The sequence below is a fragment of the Salvelinus alpinus genome, chromosome 30 (assembly GCF_045679555.1).
Source record: "Salvelinus alpinus chromosome 30, SLU_Salpinus.1, whole genome shotgun sequence".
Taxonomy (NCBI): domain Eukaryota; kingdom Metazoa; phylum Chordata; class Actinopteri; order Salmoniformes; family Salmonidae; genus Salvelinus; species Salvelinus alpinus.
This window is the reverse complement of record NC_092115.1, coordinates 13,800,359-13,816,396: the sequence shown is the minus strand read 5'-3', so window position 1 is coordinate 13,816,396 and position 16,038 is coordinate 13,800,359. Positions and strand designations below refer to the sequence as shown.

The 16,038-nt window shown below is 41.8% G+C and overlaps 2 protein-coding genes across 6 annotated transcripts in view; one reads left to right on the top strand and one right to left on the bottom strand.

Annotated features, from left to right (window-relative positions):
- Window positions 1–5,359: 5,359 nt before the first annotated feature.
- Window positions 5,360–11,012, top strand: LOC139560306 (B-cell lymphoma 6 protein-like). Of its 2 annotated transcripts, none has more exons than XR_011671907.1 (8): window positions 5,360–5,439; window positions 7,230–7,401; window positions 7,511–7,732; window positions 7,909–8,909; window positions 9,021–9,188; window positions 9,346–9,476; window positions 9,560–9,693; window positions 9,950–10,089. XR_011671907.1 is itself a non-coding variant. In XM_071376956.1 (8 exons), exons 1-8 carry the CDS (start codon window positions 5,409–5,411, stop codon window positions 10,091–10,093), a joined length of 2,007 nt encoding a protein of 668 aa, XP_071233057.1. In that variant the 5' UTR covers window positions 5,360–5,408; the 3' UTR covers window positions 10,094–11,012. The 2 variants fall into 2 exon arrangements, 1 of the variants encoding a protein (XP_071233057.1); XM_071376956.1 differs by having other exon boundaries at window positions 9,556–9,693; window positions 9,950–11,012.
- A 1,674-nt stretch (window positions 11,013–12,686) lies between these two features.
- LOC139560308 (UMP-CMP kinase-like) overlaps window positions 12,687–16,038 on the bottom strand; it is a 64,391-nt gene continuing 61,039 nt past the window's right edge. For 2 of the 4 annotated variants that reach the window (XM_071376963.1, XM_071376962.1), the window contains exons 5-7: window positions 15,203–15,274; window positions 14,261–14,357; window positions 12,687–13,943 (exon numbers count right to left, since the gene is read on the bottom strand). In XM_071376963.1, coding sequence (XP_071233064.1) covers window positions 13,902–13,943; window positions 14,261–14,357; window positions 15,203–15,274 — 211 coding nt within the window. In that variant the 3' untranslated portion in view covers window positions 12,687–13,901. The remainder of the gene's footprint in view (window positions 13,944–14,260; window positions 14,358–15,202; window positions 15,275–16,038) is intronic. The other 2 variants (XM_071376961.1, XM_071376964.1) reach the window with 1 other exon arrangement.

Genomic DNA, 16,038 nt, shown 5'->3' with positions numbered 1-16,038 from the left:
CTGAAATATCACATTTACATAAGTGTTCAGACCCTTTACTCAGTACTTTGTTGAAGCACCTTTGCCAGCAATTACAGCCTCAAGTCTTCTTGGGTATGACGCTACAAGCTTGGCACACCTGTATTTGGGGAGTTTCTCCCATTCTTCTATGCAGATCCTCTCAAGCTCTGTCAGGTTGGATGGGGAGTGTTGATGCACAGCTATTTTCAAGTCTCTCCAGAGATGTTCAAGTCCGGGCTCTGGCTGGGCCACTCAAGGACATTCAGAGACTTGTCACAAAGCCACTCCTGCGTTGTCTTGGCTGTGTGCTTAGGGTTGTTGTCCTGTTGGAAGTTGAACCTTCACCTCAGTCTGAGGTCCTGAGCACTCTAGAGCAGGTTTTCATCAAGGATCTCTCTGTACTCTACGTCGTTCTTCTTTCCCTCAATCCTGACTAGTCTCACAGTCCCTGCCGCTGAAAAACATCCCCACAGCATGATGATGCCACCACCATTCTTCACCTTAGGGGTGGTGTCAGGTTTCCTCCAGATGTGACGCTTGGCATTCAAGCCAAAGAGTTCAATCTTGTTTCAGAGAATCTTGTTTCTCATGTTCTGAGAGTCTTTAGGTGCCTTTGGCAAACTACAAGTGGGCTGTCATGTGCCTTTTATTGAGGAGTGGCTTCCATCTGGCCACTCTACCATAAAGGCCTGATTGGTGGAGTGTTGCAGAGATGGTTGTCCTTCTAGAAGGTTCTCCCATCTCCACAAAGGAACTCTGGAGCTCTGTCAGAGTGACCATCGGTTCTTGGTCACCTCCCTGACCAAGGCCCTTCTCCCCTGATTGCTCAGTTTGGCTAGGTGGTCAGCTCTAGGAAGAGTCTTGGTGGTTCCAAACTTCTTCCATTTAAGAATGATGTAGGCCACTGTGTTCTTGGGGACCTTCAATGCTGCAGAAATGTTTTGGTACCATTCCCCAGATCTGTGCCTCGACACAATCCTGTCTCGGAGATCTAGGGACAATTCCTTCAACCTCATGGCTTGGTTTTTGCTCTGACATGCACTGTCAACTGTGGGGCCTTATATAGATAGGCGTGTGCCTTTCTAAATCATGTCCAATCAATAGAATTTACCACCGGTGGCACAATTAAGTTTTAGAAACATCTCAAGGACGATCAATGGAAACAGGATGCACCTGAGCTCAATTTCGAGTCTCATAGCAAATGGTCGCAATACTTATGTAAATACGGTATTTTTATTTTTTATACATTTGCAAACATTTCCAAAAATTGTGTGTAGATTGATGAGGATTTAAAAATATATATATTTTAGAATAAGGATTTAACGTAACAAAATGTGGGAAAAGTAATTTGGTCTGAATACTTTCCGAATGAGCTTATAAGTCTTGACATATCAATCTGGTAAATACACCACTCGCAATATTGTGTTTGCCTCCCTCAACAATGTCTATAGAGAATTATACATTTTCATATCATCAAAACAGAGATGGGCCTATGGAATTTTGTTTTAAAATATATAGTATGCTCATTTTTTGTTAACATCTTATTGCTGCCTTGTGTTTTTGTCAATCTGAACCTTTGACCTTGAAGTGTTTGAACATTCTCCTTGACGTCACAACCAATTTAGAAAGACTTTGTCTCGTCTAAACTACACTAAGTCCATGACCATAAAAGAGCATTATAAACACATTGTATATTCTATATTTATGAACATAATATACATGATGTAACGTCATGATGAGATGTTTCCTGCATTGTGATAGAAGATATGTGGTTAGTGGCAGACAAAACTAGCCTCATCCTTTAACATGCTTCTCTTTTGAACTGCCAATGTTTTTTACATACCAACAGTGTTACAACCCTCTTACATCATGCCTCAAATGGACACTAAACAACACCAACAATAATTTATTTCAAGATACAGGAAACTGCATATTTTCAGCTGTCCAGTTGCCCTACTTTGATGAGCATTAAGAAAAATACGTTTTTCACACTTGACATTGACTGATTCCTCTTATGTTGTCTGAGACTAAATCAATTAGTCTCTTGCATACGTTTAACTTCAAGTGTATTTTTCATTGGCCTGACTCTCTGTACATGAAGGTTTAGCTCCTACTCTGATATAGGAATGGAAGAGGCCAGAAGATCAACAGTTCTGGTGCATGTTCATCTTGCAGCTCTCAGGAAAGATGGCTGCCTCGCTGTCACTGTGGTGTGTGGGAGGAAGACAAAACAACTACACACCAATGGGACTTTGAAACCTCACAAACCCTGACTATTGGTCTTTTGCTTGAGTAAGTATTTACCACAAGCTGTGTATGTATGGGTTTCTTCTTGCCCGTGTTCAATTACACCAAAGTCTCGAAAGAATGCTGCTAAGATGATTAAACCACATGATGTTTCAACCACTAAAGATAAGCGAGGACAACATAGGCCTATGGAGGGGACATCACGTCCTAGAAATAGAACAATCAGTTACCGTAGTCGCCTAAACCTCTTTACCTTTTGTTTAAGTATGTAGGATTGAGAACAGCTGGAGGAGATGTTCCCACTTCAAAATGCTTTAATTAAAATAGTATTGTTTTAATCCCTTGGCTTATTACGTACAGAGTAGCATTTCATTTAACATTTCAGCTGGTGTTTGTTATTAACTAAGCAAGTATGTAGTAACAATTAATATTTTGCTGTTACTTGCTCAAATTGATTGTGAAGCTCAACAAGTTCACTTAGTCACTTATAGAGGATTTGAACATGATGAGCGAAAAATGCTACTATCAGTCCCATGACTTGAATGGGTTTTGTGCCACAAATGCTAAAACATTAGCATCTGGAAACAGTGCCAGGGACACTAAACCAAAGCATGGATTGCTGTACCTTGTCCATAGACTGCTTACAGGGTAAGGAAACCAATATGTAATTTTGTAATTTGAGTGAACTATCCCTTTAATTACAGATAGGATATGGTAAGTAATAATGTTTATTTTAATAAGAAACAAGAATCATCATTATGTAACTATTATGAAATGAACCTTTTACATGGCTATACCATTTCCTCTACCATCTCAGACACATCATTGTGATTCTTTTGCCAAACTTGCCCAGGTTAGTTACCACACTCCCTCCTAGATTAGCCTACTCATGAATCATAATATAGATTAGAATGCAGATCAAATTGACAACCCAGAGAGTGCTTTTCCCAAATGTTTTAGAACTCATAGCTAGAATTGCATCAGTGCCATATGGCTTCTTGAATTAGCTCTGTTTTAAAGAATGAGGAAGCATGTTCGGAATCCCTTTGGCCTTCGTTTCTCTCCATTTGACCAAAAATGAAATCTCTGAGATTCTGGAGTGAGGCAATAGTGGCTTAAACGGACAGCATAAATATATGATTAAAAAAGCACTATTGTATTGTATGTAAGTATCTTATATTGGGATGTTTGGATTGGCCATGTATTATTTCATGTATTAATTATATTGAATTTAATGTATACAAATATGTCAATATTTTCCTATTATTAGGATATTTGCTTATCCGAATAGATTGATTTTAGTATTTTACTTAACAAATACCAATAAGCACAACTTTACAACAAGCATTTACTTTACAATAAACATTATTGTACTCCCCCCTCCCCCCCCTTTTATTATTATGTCACAATGTGTCATAATGCATGTTGTTCAACTAAAAATGTAATAAGGCTTTCATTACTAATAAAGTTAACACATTTCAAAATGACAACTGAGTTAGACAAACGTGATCTAAAAGCCACAGTGGTTGCTGCTGTTGTCATACATGTGAAGATTTGAAGATTTATCTAGAGGATGTGGTGTCAAAGAGCTGATTTAGAGAGAAAACATTGCTGTAAGAATCATGGCTGCTCCACATCAACAAGAAACATCAGAGAAGAAAAATAATATTGCGAAGAGCGAAGCTTCTGAATCAGCATTAGGTGCTATCTGAAAGTCAGACTCACTCACTCACTCACTCACTCACTCACTCACAATGTTACTTCATTTCAAGTATATATTGTAGCTTACTAAACAGTGATTTCAAGCAAGTAAGGTTCACTACAATGGGGGCTACACAATGAGAATATCACCTTTGTTAACATTTTGCCTGGCACCTTAATAGGTTAGGCTACTCAAGTTCAATCAGTGGAGGCTGCTGAGGAGAGGACGGCTAATAATAATGGCTGGAATTGTGTCAATGGAATGGTATCAAACGTGGTTTCCATGATGTTGATACCATTCAATTGACTCCATTCCAGGCATTACTATGAGCCGTCCTCCCCTTAGCAGCTTCCACTGAGTTGAATAAATGAAATAGCATAAACACAGGCGAAAGTTCACACCTCATTTAGTGGTTCAAGCTGCCTACTGGACAGGCTATTGTCCTTTAAAGGGATGATTTAATATTTGTGTCCCTATCTCTTGATTGACTGAGGGTGCAAGGGGATAATGTCAACAACTCATGTAAAAGTATCAGTAAATAACCGGGATTAAGTGTAAATCCATTCCAACATGTGTATTACAAATTGATACAATTTAATAAATAGATAAATCACACAGAGCCGTGCGCATTACTATAGCACATAAACCATTGCTGCCGTTGGAGCTCTTGCGCAAGAGTTTTACGCACGCCTTTAGGTGGAGATTTCTGTAAAGGCAATTCTTCACAACAGATTGTTGGCTGCGCTTACTATTAACTATTACTATAAACACAGAGTCCAATTAACTTACAACGTTTGACATTGTTTGCCACTGTGGTGCTTTGCTATTTTCAAAGTCTAGCGTGCGGAACCATCAACGATTATAACGTTCATTATTGAGTCCCCCAAAATACAAAAATGAATGTAATCACTCGCACTTTCACACAAAAGCGCACGGAAAAAATGTTGGAATCCCAGGTCGATAGCTGAACGTGACGAAGTCAACAAAGTCAGGTCTGACGATGTTCGGCCACAATTATTAGTGGTAGGATTACGCGTAAAAGCAAAAAGAAGTATCTAACTACAAGCCACCTATCGCCTGATTTATAGATCAAATGCTCATGCGCAGGCCGTGCTCGTGTCTAGCCTCGTGAACGAGCTCAAATTCTTCGAGGTCTACATAATGGTCAGGTGACCTTGTATTTCGACAGTTCCACTTTAGAGGGAGAATAGAGCAAGAATAAAATAGTTGTCATAGTTCAAATCCATATCACCGTTTATTTTCGAATCTAAATCAATAGTATATTATGTGTAATTTACTGTCTAAATTGAATATCCAAATATATTTCCTGTAATGACGATAAAACGAAACCCACAACATCATGTACCACCCTCAGTCTTTTGGTAATGGTATGGCCCTCTGGTAGAATTCCGAGAATTAAGCCCTTGAGTTTCTTAGAACGGCATTCTCAGAACTGGTGATGCACGAAGTTTCCAGGAAAGTTTTACAAGGTGATTTTTTCCCCCCATTATTTGACAGTATTATACCAGAAGTTATAGTAGTGGTAGACATGCGTTGTGGCGCATTGGCTTTATTGATCAAATTTAAATACTTAAAAATACTTTTGTTTTCTTTCGTTTTGTGAACAGTGGGGTTTCTTAGACTGCAGTTACTAGACTTCTTGCTGATGTTTATGCTTGATGCATGGGCAGGTAGTTTAGTATCTCCTCTGCTTAAGCAGCATGTATCTGAGAAATTTACTCGGAAGTTCGTCTTTCATTGCGAAACTATATATATTTTCATTGCCTATGCTCTCACCTTTTGATCATGTTGGTTTATCGAATATATAGATATTATCGCGAGATAATATATTAGTCTTAATGTGGAGTTGGTTTACAGCCTATCCTACTGTACAGAAAGATTACCTTTGGGTTATATAGTTAATCAAAAGTAATTTTTCCGGGTAGTATGAATTTAATATTCTCAAAAAGTATTTATCTGTAATAGTCGTTAAATATCACTAAACGAATAGCAAGAAAAGTAGCGCAACAGGGCGAGCCAGTCTGGTTAGATCACTGCGTACTACTTTTCAGCTTTGCGCACTGTTTTCCTCTCTTATGGTGGTTTCACTTCGGTGGTAGATTACTGCTAAACTGTCGAAAACGTTAACGATCGTAGTGAGTCAAAAACTAAGTCTAACAATATGTTGACGCAGATGTACATTCTTGATATGTTTTTATGGAACGTTATAATCAATAACTGCCTACTAATTTTGTACTAAACATAGGGAGCCTCTGTGCAATGTTTAGGCCTATGTGCACATGGATTTGAAACTCCTAAAATCCTACACCCTAATTTACGCATAGGTCTACTTTCCCATATTCCATTTTTTTTAGTTCTCTTTTCAAGGTAAAAATAAATTGGTTCTAACCAGTGTGAAATGTCATGGGTTAAACAAGGTGGCTTTCCACTTCTAGACCTATCGAAAAGCAGGAAGCCTATTTAGAAGCAACCTAATCTGTGCGCACCCAAGACGGAATGTACTCAATGCGAGACACGTTCCAAGCGCGAAACTCGGGCTCCTCTTGAGGTGCCGCCTGTATTCGTGGGCTTGGATATATGCCAAAAGCAAATCGGTCATAACCGAATACCAATCAAATTTGATTGGTTACATACACGTGTTTAGCAGATGTTATTACGGGCTATTAATGGATGAAATTGGTTTTAAACGTGTTTTTCTCAAACTGTTTCTAAGTAATGTAGCCTATAGTAAAACATTTGCAGTAGAGTAAAACTCACAATTTATAAAAGTACAAATATTTTATTTTTAAGCTTATTGTTTTTGGTAGGTCTAAAAGCAATATGTAACCTGCTATGTGCACCAACAAATAGCCTAACTTGTTCACTGTAGCCTGTACAAGTCTATTTTCCCACTGGCCACAACAATCATGGCCTGTCACTATGTTATGAACATCAGTTCAATGCCTATACCCTATAGTTGACATGGTTAGTAATATCAGTCTGTAGCCTCACTCGCAGAAACGTGGTCCACTTTCCCCAAATTATTTGTACTTTGTTGGACTTTGAAATGGTGCTACCTATTGAGGAAATATTTCTGACCTGCCAACTTCAATGGGAATAGAATGATGGTGCTATGTCCTCATATATAGAATATTATATATTTAAATCAAATCAAAAGCAACAGCTTTGCTTAATTTATGTTAATATCATCCTGCAACTCTCACAATCTGTGTTAGGCAGATTGTCTATAATTTACAAGGTATTTCCCATGTTTCATCAGATTCTGACACCATGGCCTCATTGGCAGATGGCTGCATTCAATTTACCCGTCATGCCGGTGATGTTCTGCTCAACTTCAACCGCCTCCGCAGTAGAAATATCCTGACGGATGTCACTATCCAGATTGACGGTCAGCACTTCTGCGCTCACAAGACGGTCCTCGTGGCCTGCAGGTACGTTCAAGACCAACTACCAGTTTTTAGGCCAATCATCCTTCTTGTGCTATAGGATTGTCATTGTGAGAGAAGGGGCATAATCATATTATTTTTATTTTTTTGATAGTGGACTTTTTTACTCCATCTTCACGGACCCCCTGAAGAGTAACCTGAGTGCCATCAGCCTGGACCCCGAAGTTGACCCTGATGGTTTTGCCATCCTGCTGGACTTCATGTACACCTCCACTCTGACCCTGAAGGACAGCCTGGTTCTGGTTACCATGAACACAGCCTCCTACCTTCAGATGGAACATGTGGTGGACACCTGTCGCAGGTTCATCAAGTCCAGGTATGGAAAAAATGCATAATTGCTCATCTATTTATACTTGGTCTGTAGCCTACTAGTGCCTGGAACCTTTCCTGGTCAGTTCTGGGAATATTTCCAGGCCCTATCTTTCTTATTCACATCTGAATAGTATCAGTTTGGAACTAAATGGTTGCTGTTCCTTACTTCTGCCCTTTTAGAGAGCAGTCTGTGAGTCTGCAGAGAGAGGAGGTACTGGCCAGCCCGATGCATCTCTCTCAGGACCTCCCTGCTTTCAGGGTTCTGGATAGGGTGGCGACCAGCCCCAGCCACACATCCATATCTCCCCTCAGAGACTGGAGGAGCTACTGCCCCAGTGTATTCAGTGGTATCAATGCTTCAGGTAGCTCCCACCACGTCCACGGAAAACACATCCCCATCATAAAAATGTCAGATGCCTGCAATATCAGTGACATTCCCAAAGGGGTCACCATCTCTAAGAAACTCTGCTCTACCGTGAATCGCACAGAGACCACCATCATCCACCACCCTTTGTCATCCGACTCCTCATCCTCCTCAGTTATGACCATCTGCCCTCTCCCCTGCTCCAGCCGTCAGTCGGGGCCACTTGGGGGCCTCCAGGGGCCTGAACACAGAGGGGCCTCCCCCATGGAGGAGGACAGGAACCAGCACCCACAGCCCAGCTCCCTCAGCCTGTCCCCAGGCTGCACCAAAGGGGTGATCTGCAGTCCTCAGAGCCCTCTCCGTTCTGACTGCCAACCCAACTCCCCCACTGAGTCCAGTGGCTGCAGCAGGAACGCAGCCCCGGCCCTGACCCAGCCATCCGGCTGCTCCCAGGAGCCCAAGGCCCGCAACTGGAAGAAGTACAAGTTTATCGTTATGAACCAGACCTCTGGGGAGAAGGAGGACGAGTCCCAGGTAGGGAGTGTTGAGGCTGGGGACTGCTCCCCTCCACAGGGCCGCTACAGGACCAGTGGATCAGAGGGACCTGTTGAAGAGCTCCAGACTGGAGAGATGGTCAATGAGCATTGGGAAGAGATCCTTGTGCCACAGGCCAGCCATCGCAGCATTAGCCAGCAGAGATGCTCCTCCTGTGGTACGGACGCCCCTCAGCACCTGGAGGTGTGTTCCCGCTCCCCTGGGTCCTACACGGGGGAGGACACCAATGAGCTGCACTCTGAGTACTCCGACTCAAGCGGTGGTGAGTAGTGTGTTTCAATGAGTGGGGCCGATGCAATAAACATTGACACAGTATAGTTACATTCATGCTGTTACACTTTTCAATGACTAAATCTCAATGTTTCCGTTGCAGAGAATGGTTCCTACTTCTGCAACGAGTGCGACGGAAAGTTTGCGGAAGCGGACTCCTTGAAAGGCCACATGCTCCAGGTCCATGCTGATAAGCCATACAAGTGTGACCGATGCCAAGCTGCATTCCGTTACAAAGGGAACCTCGCCAGCCACAAGACTGTCCACACTGGTAAGACTTCTGTTACATCTTAACTCATATCTGTCCTGTCAAACTAATAAGGTCATTGTGTTGTCAGATGTGGGATTCGTATGACTAAGAACAGTGTATTTACAGGGTTCTGTGTGGCATCAGTGTCATGGTTTCTTTATGCCTCTTGTAATTCCAGGAGAGAAACCATACCGCTGTAACATCTGCGGCGCTCAGTTCAACCGGCCGGCCAACCTCAAGACCCACACCCGCATCCACTCGGGAGAGAAGCCGTACAAGTGTGAAACGTGTGGCGCTTGCTTTGTACAGGTGAGGAAACCGCTATGAGCTGTCATTCACTCATGAAGGACAAATATCATTCATATATAATTATGTATTTTGTTCCTAGGTAGCTCACCTCCGGGCCCATGTGCTGATCCATACAGGGGAGAAGCCTTATCCCTGTGAGATCTGTGGGACGCACTTCCGCCATCTTCAGACCCTCAAGAGCCACTTACGGATCCACACAGGAGAAAAGCCATACCACGTAAGCGCCTTGTCTTTCCCTTCACATGGCCCAGTGTGTATCTGGTTAATTTGGACTGCTTCCTCTAATCCCATTCCTGGCTTCCTGTGACTGCCTATCAATAGCCTAAACTGAGTACCCAGGGCCTCAGCTTAAATGCATAGTGGCTATAGCCTTTGTCCTCCTGCTAATCCTGCGTTTAATGTATGAATGAACCCATTGAGAGGCAGTTTGATTCAATTAGTGACTCATTGCATTTGTTCTTTTTCTTCCCCAGTGCGAGAAATGTGACCTTCACTTTCGCCACAAGAGCCAGTTGAGGCTGCATCTCCGTCAGAAGCACGGCGCGGTCACCAACACCAAGGCTCAGTACCGCCGGGCGAACACGGACATGCTCGTTGGCTTGGCCAAGGCCTGCTAAATGGACACTGGGACGATGGAGTGTGATTTGCTGGCAATTTTACGTTGTTTTAGGAACACGTTGTCATAGTACCACGCTGTCAGTGATTGTTGTGTTTGTTGGCACTGGCAGACAGGTTTCCTCCAAATGTGAATATTTCATATCGCTTATAGCCCTTTTACTGTATGTTTGTATATAAATCTAGTATGTACTGTGTATAAATGTTAATGTGTTTTAAGTTCTTGTGAAATTTCCTGCATTGGAATATACATTTTGAAAATTTGAATTTTGTAATATGAATTCTTATCGGGTAATAATGTTTTCTTAATGTTTTCAGTTAAGTATGACTTTTTTCCTGAATGTTTTCAGTTGAAGGACAGTAGTCTTCTAGAAAACTGTACGACACATTTTCATTCATATTGAGAAACACTGTTACATTGGTACAGTTCTGTTATAGATAGTATATGGCGGCATGTTCAGCTGGACATTACATAATATATTACCCAGTTCTTTGTAGTTTCTCATCTTATTATTGTGAATATATAATGTACTACCTACCCAGATTTCCCTCTGCTGGCAGAGTATATGTCTGCATTACTAAGGTACAGACGCTTTTTATGTCTTTCTACCTAGTGAAAGTTTGTCATTGAATCTGTCGTTTGGTCAAAATAATATATTATTCGACGGATACATATACATGCATACGCAATGTATTCAAGGTGCTTTACACTGAGTTGTCAGATTTTCTGTTCATTAGCGCAATGTCCCACGTCAGCACTTTGTACTGTATTTGTTTTGTCCGCTTTTTGTCTCAAGCCCACAAGCTGTAAGTACACCAGGTCTCAAGCTACAAGTCCTCAGGAATGTTATCAACATTTGTCTTTGTAAACTGCAGAGCTTTATGTGAAATAGAAATAAAGGAATGTATTGTGAAAACATACATTTGTCTCTTTGTATCATTTGTCAATGTGAAAATGCACATAACATCACAACACTAATTACTATCTTCTATCCCATAATCATATCATGGTCTTATAGTCAGTGTAGGTTTGCATCTACCATAGAATGACACACTCAAAGGCATCAGATGACAATACAATACCATCAACTTCCCCAGAGGATTAACCACAGTATGAGCCAGAATGACACACACTGAGTGTACACAACATTCAGGACACCTGCTCTTTCCATAACACAACTGACCAAGTGAATCCAGGTGAAAGCTACGATCCCTTATTTATGTCACTTGTTAAATCCACTTAAATCAGTGTAGATGAAGGGGAGGAGACAGGTTAAAGAAGGATTTTTAAGCCTTGAGACATTTGTGTATGTGTGACATTCAGAGAGGGAATAGGCAAGACAAAAATTGAAGTGACTTTGAACAGGATATGGTAGCAGGTGCCAGGTGCACTGGATTGTGTCAAGAACTGCAACGTTACTGGGTTTTTCATGCTCAACAGTTTCCCGAGTGTATCAAGAATGGTCCACCACCCAAAGGACATCCAGCCAACTTGACACAGCTGTGAGAAGCATTGAGCCAACATGGGCCAGCATCCCTGTGGTGGGGGGGTGGTTCCTCCTTGATCATTTACAGATAGACAACACTGCTTTCATTTTGTTTTGACTAAATAAAGTTCATTTGGATAGATTCTGTTAATATTTGGCCACACAGTTGAAAAAGCAAAAATAATGACACGTTTATGAGTGCTCTTTGAAGAACACTCAGAGTCAATGGACATTTTCCTTGAACACAAATAACAGAAGTGGTGGTATGCTAGAGAGTCAAGGAATCACAATATGTAATTCAATTAACTAATTCACTGAATAGTATGTGAATGTGACACTTTAAAAGTGGACATTTACATTAAAAACTAAAATAACTAATAAAGTAAGAATGATGACGTGGCATTTCTCAACTCTAGCCAATCAATAGTAATGTCAGTCTGCCCTCTGCTGGCTCATTGGTTGACTGACATGGGAGTTATTCCTATCTGTACAGACCAGTATCTACTATGTAGAGTTACATGGGTAGGTACAGTGTAACTGCCCATTGCTACATAATACTTACTCTGCTGGCTGTTTATATATTTACTTGCATAATGAAATTCTCATCAGATTAAACTATAACACACAAGCAAGCTTGGATGAAATAATAAGGAATGTAAACAATGTTGAATGATTTCTGTGACATGAGTTTGGTCTGTATGGCAAAGTTTTTCACTTACAGCACAATAACCGTTTAAGGCTTGTGGCAGACACAAAATAAATAGATCGTAAATATCGTTACAGATATCAAAATCTCAGTGAGGAAGAATTCTAATTGTTCCAGGAAGACTTTGTCAAACCTTTTTTGTACCAGGGACTTAAAAGCTATGGTCTCTTTTGTGTCAGGGATCAGCAAGCTATGGTCATTTCTCCTCAGGAACCGCTTACATTAAAGAGCACTGTAGAACTGACCAAATTAGAGTCTCAGGGACCGCCAGCAAACAGTTGCGAGACACTGATATAGCCTTGAGATAGTGTGATCTTCTGTCTGTGAGTGTGGAATTATCAGTTTGAGTGGGTCCGTCAGTAAGTATTCACCTGTCAAAGAAAAATGAAGTACAAACAGACAGACACGAGAGGGAGGTATATTTGGTTTGTCTGTCATTAACTTTTTCTCCCACTTTACATGGTAACATACTCAGATTCAACAAAACTGGTACTTTTTTCCTTTGTTGTGTAATCAATGATTAAACAAATAACACACAACAAAAACTTAAGTCGAGAGCTGATCTTTGTGCACTTTTGTAGTGACGCATAAAGCCAGAGCCAAGTGATCATGGAGAACTAGGTATCTATTGGACTTGACATTTTCAGTCACCCTACATGGGACCACAAAGACACTCAGTATTTCAGCATTCTGGAGAACACCAAATAATCTTTCATGTGCAGAACACCAAATAATATTTCACGTGCAGAACACCAAATAATATTTAATGTGCAGTGTTGCACTCACAGATGAACAGAGTTTAAATTTAGGACTAAGCCCAGTTTAAATTTCGAACTGGTCCAACACTGTATGTGCTGTAACCAACTATCGTTGTCATGCCAGTTTAATATACAAATTTGTACTACTGCAATCAAGGTTGCTTGTTTCTCCATTACCTTAGTTCATATTTCTTTCAACATGAGACAGGTGTTTTCTATGTTTAATTAGTATACAGGGGAAGCCCATAAGACAACAGTGTTTATCTAAATTGATTTAGCAGAGATGCTCTCTCTCTCCCCCTTGGTCTGTCCTTTTCTTCATGATTCTTCTCTATCTAGTCCAGAGAAGTGGTTGGTCTGTGAAAAAAGCATGTGCTTGTCTAGGTTACTGCTGACAATGATGTACGGAGATTTTATCACAGAAAATGTCATTTTGTTAACATACTGTATATGCCTCTGCTTCACAAGAAAAACAAGCACCTCGCGGAGCAGAGCAATTCTAATAGTCTTGTCCGTATACAAAGGCCCCCGACTAAAATGACAGACCTGTCAGTCGGTGTACTACTATCATAGTGAACCCCCTCAGAGGGTTCATGTAAGGTTTTTCAGCAGAGCATCTCATTCACTCTAACACACACACACACACACACACACACACACACACACACACACACACACACACACACACACACACACACACACACACACACACACACACACACCTTGGCATTGACAAAAAAATAGGCCCCCCCCAAAAAAAATTATAAGTGTAAAAAGTAATGAATGGAAATAAACTAAGTATATTGTTGCTGCAACTAAAAGTATCTGTGAATGGTAGTTGTTGGCAGTGTGCGGAATTTCAAATCTCCTTGTCCAGGATGGTTTTGACATTGGCAAACACCTGAAACAGAGGGAGAGAAAGAGATGGATTAGAGAAAACCAGATTCGTGTTTGTGTTTTTGTACATGTGCAATCGCCTGGGCAGAAGTGTGTGATTGCCCTCCGGAGGGTACAAGGGAACAGAGAGACAACTTATAGGGAAAGAAACAGCTCAGATTGAGGGAATTCATACTGAATTGTAAGATCATAGTGAATGAGTGTATACTACGGAGTGTGTACTACGGAGTGTGTACTACTGAGTGTGTACTACTGAGTGTGTTCTAAATGCCCATCATGTGTGACTGCAATGGCGCAGTGCTGTATACTCCTGTTGCTTACCTTGTCCACACCGCACGAGGCATCCACAGTGCGCACCTTGCCCTGTTTCTCATACAGTGAGATGACGGGCCGTGTTGACTGCAGGTAGGTCTGGATCCTTCAGGGGAGGAAACGGAGGCTCAGAAACAGGGCTGACCAGTGCCTAGGACTCAGAGGAGACCCAAGTACATACAGCCAAGCTAAAACATGCTCCAGGGTGTATTACTTTTAAGGGTAAGTCAAGGCGGGACTGAAAATCGCAATCTCAAAAGCAATGTTCCGTCAATGTTTTTTCACTATTATTAAAGGTGCATTATCTAGTTGTGTACATGTAACGGATGTGAAATGGCTAGCTAGTTAGCGGGTACGCGCTAGTAGCATTTCAATCAGTTACGTCACTTGCTCTGAGACTTTAAGTAGGGTTTCCCCTTGCTGTGCAAGGGCCGTGGCCTTTGTGGAGCGATGGGTAACGATGCTTCGTGGGCGACCGTTGTTGATGTGTGCAGAGGGTCCCTGGTTCGCGCCCGTGTTGGGGCGAGGGGACGGTGTAAAGTTATACTGTTAAATTGATGCTGTTGACCCGGATCACTGGTTGCTGCGGAAAAGGAGGAGGTTGAAAGGGGGGTGAGTGTAACGGATGTGAAATGGCTAGCTAGTTAGCGGGTACGCGCTAGTAGCATTTCAATCAGTTACGTCACTTGCTCTGAGACTTTAAGTAGGGTTTCCCCTTGCTGTGCAAGAGCCGTGGCCTTTGTGGAGCGATGGGTAACGACCGTGCTTCGTGGGCAACCGTTGTTGATGTGTGCAGAGGGTCCCTGGTTCGCGCCCGTGTCGGGGCGAGGGGACGGTTTAAAGTTATACTGTTACATTGATGCTGTTGACGGCAAAATCCCTCGCATCACATTTTCATACTGGGCGAACAAAATACAAAAATACAATACAAAATATAACATGTGTAAATACCTGTGATTAAATGGGAAACAGCACGTTAGTTGTGCAGGGCTCAACAGTGTTGATGGCTGTCGATGGCAAAATCTGTAGCATGAAGACAACTGTGTTAGCCGTGGCTTATGTGACCATGACATCGGTGTATGCTAGCTAACACAATTATTTACAGCAATCATATGCCAAAGCACATCCCAGAAAGCCCCTCAATCCCTAACAGGTACCATATAACCACACATGTATAAAATCAGTAACGTACAGCAAATTTGTACACATTGTAAAATAGAAAATAGAAAACAGTATTCAGAACGTGACCTACCCCTCGCATCACATTTTCATACTGGGAAGACCTGACGTTCGCGATCTCCCCCTATCTGCAAGCGGGGCCAATCACAACACCCCTTATTGTCATCAGAGTTGAACTAACCAATAAGAATGCTTGAACATCAAATACACATTTCTTTAGAGGCAAGTGGAAACATAACCAACCCTGTTACATTGTAACGGATGTGAAATGGCTAGCTAGTTAGCGGGTACGCGCTAGTAGCATTTCAATCAGTTACGTCACTTGCTCTGAGACTTTAAGTAGGGTTTCCCCTTGCTGTGCAAGGGCCGCGGCTTTTGCACAACAAAGGGAAACCCTACTTAAAGTCTCAGAGCAAATGACGTAACTGATTGAAATGCTACTAGCACGTACCCGCTAACTAGCTAGCCATTTCACATCCGTTACACTCACCCCCCTTTCAACCTCCTCCTTTTCCGCAGCAACCAGTGATCCGGGTCACGGCACCAATGTAACAGTATAACTTTACACCGTCCCCTCGCCCCGACACGGGCGCGAACCAGGGACCCTC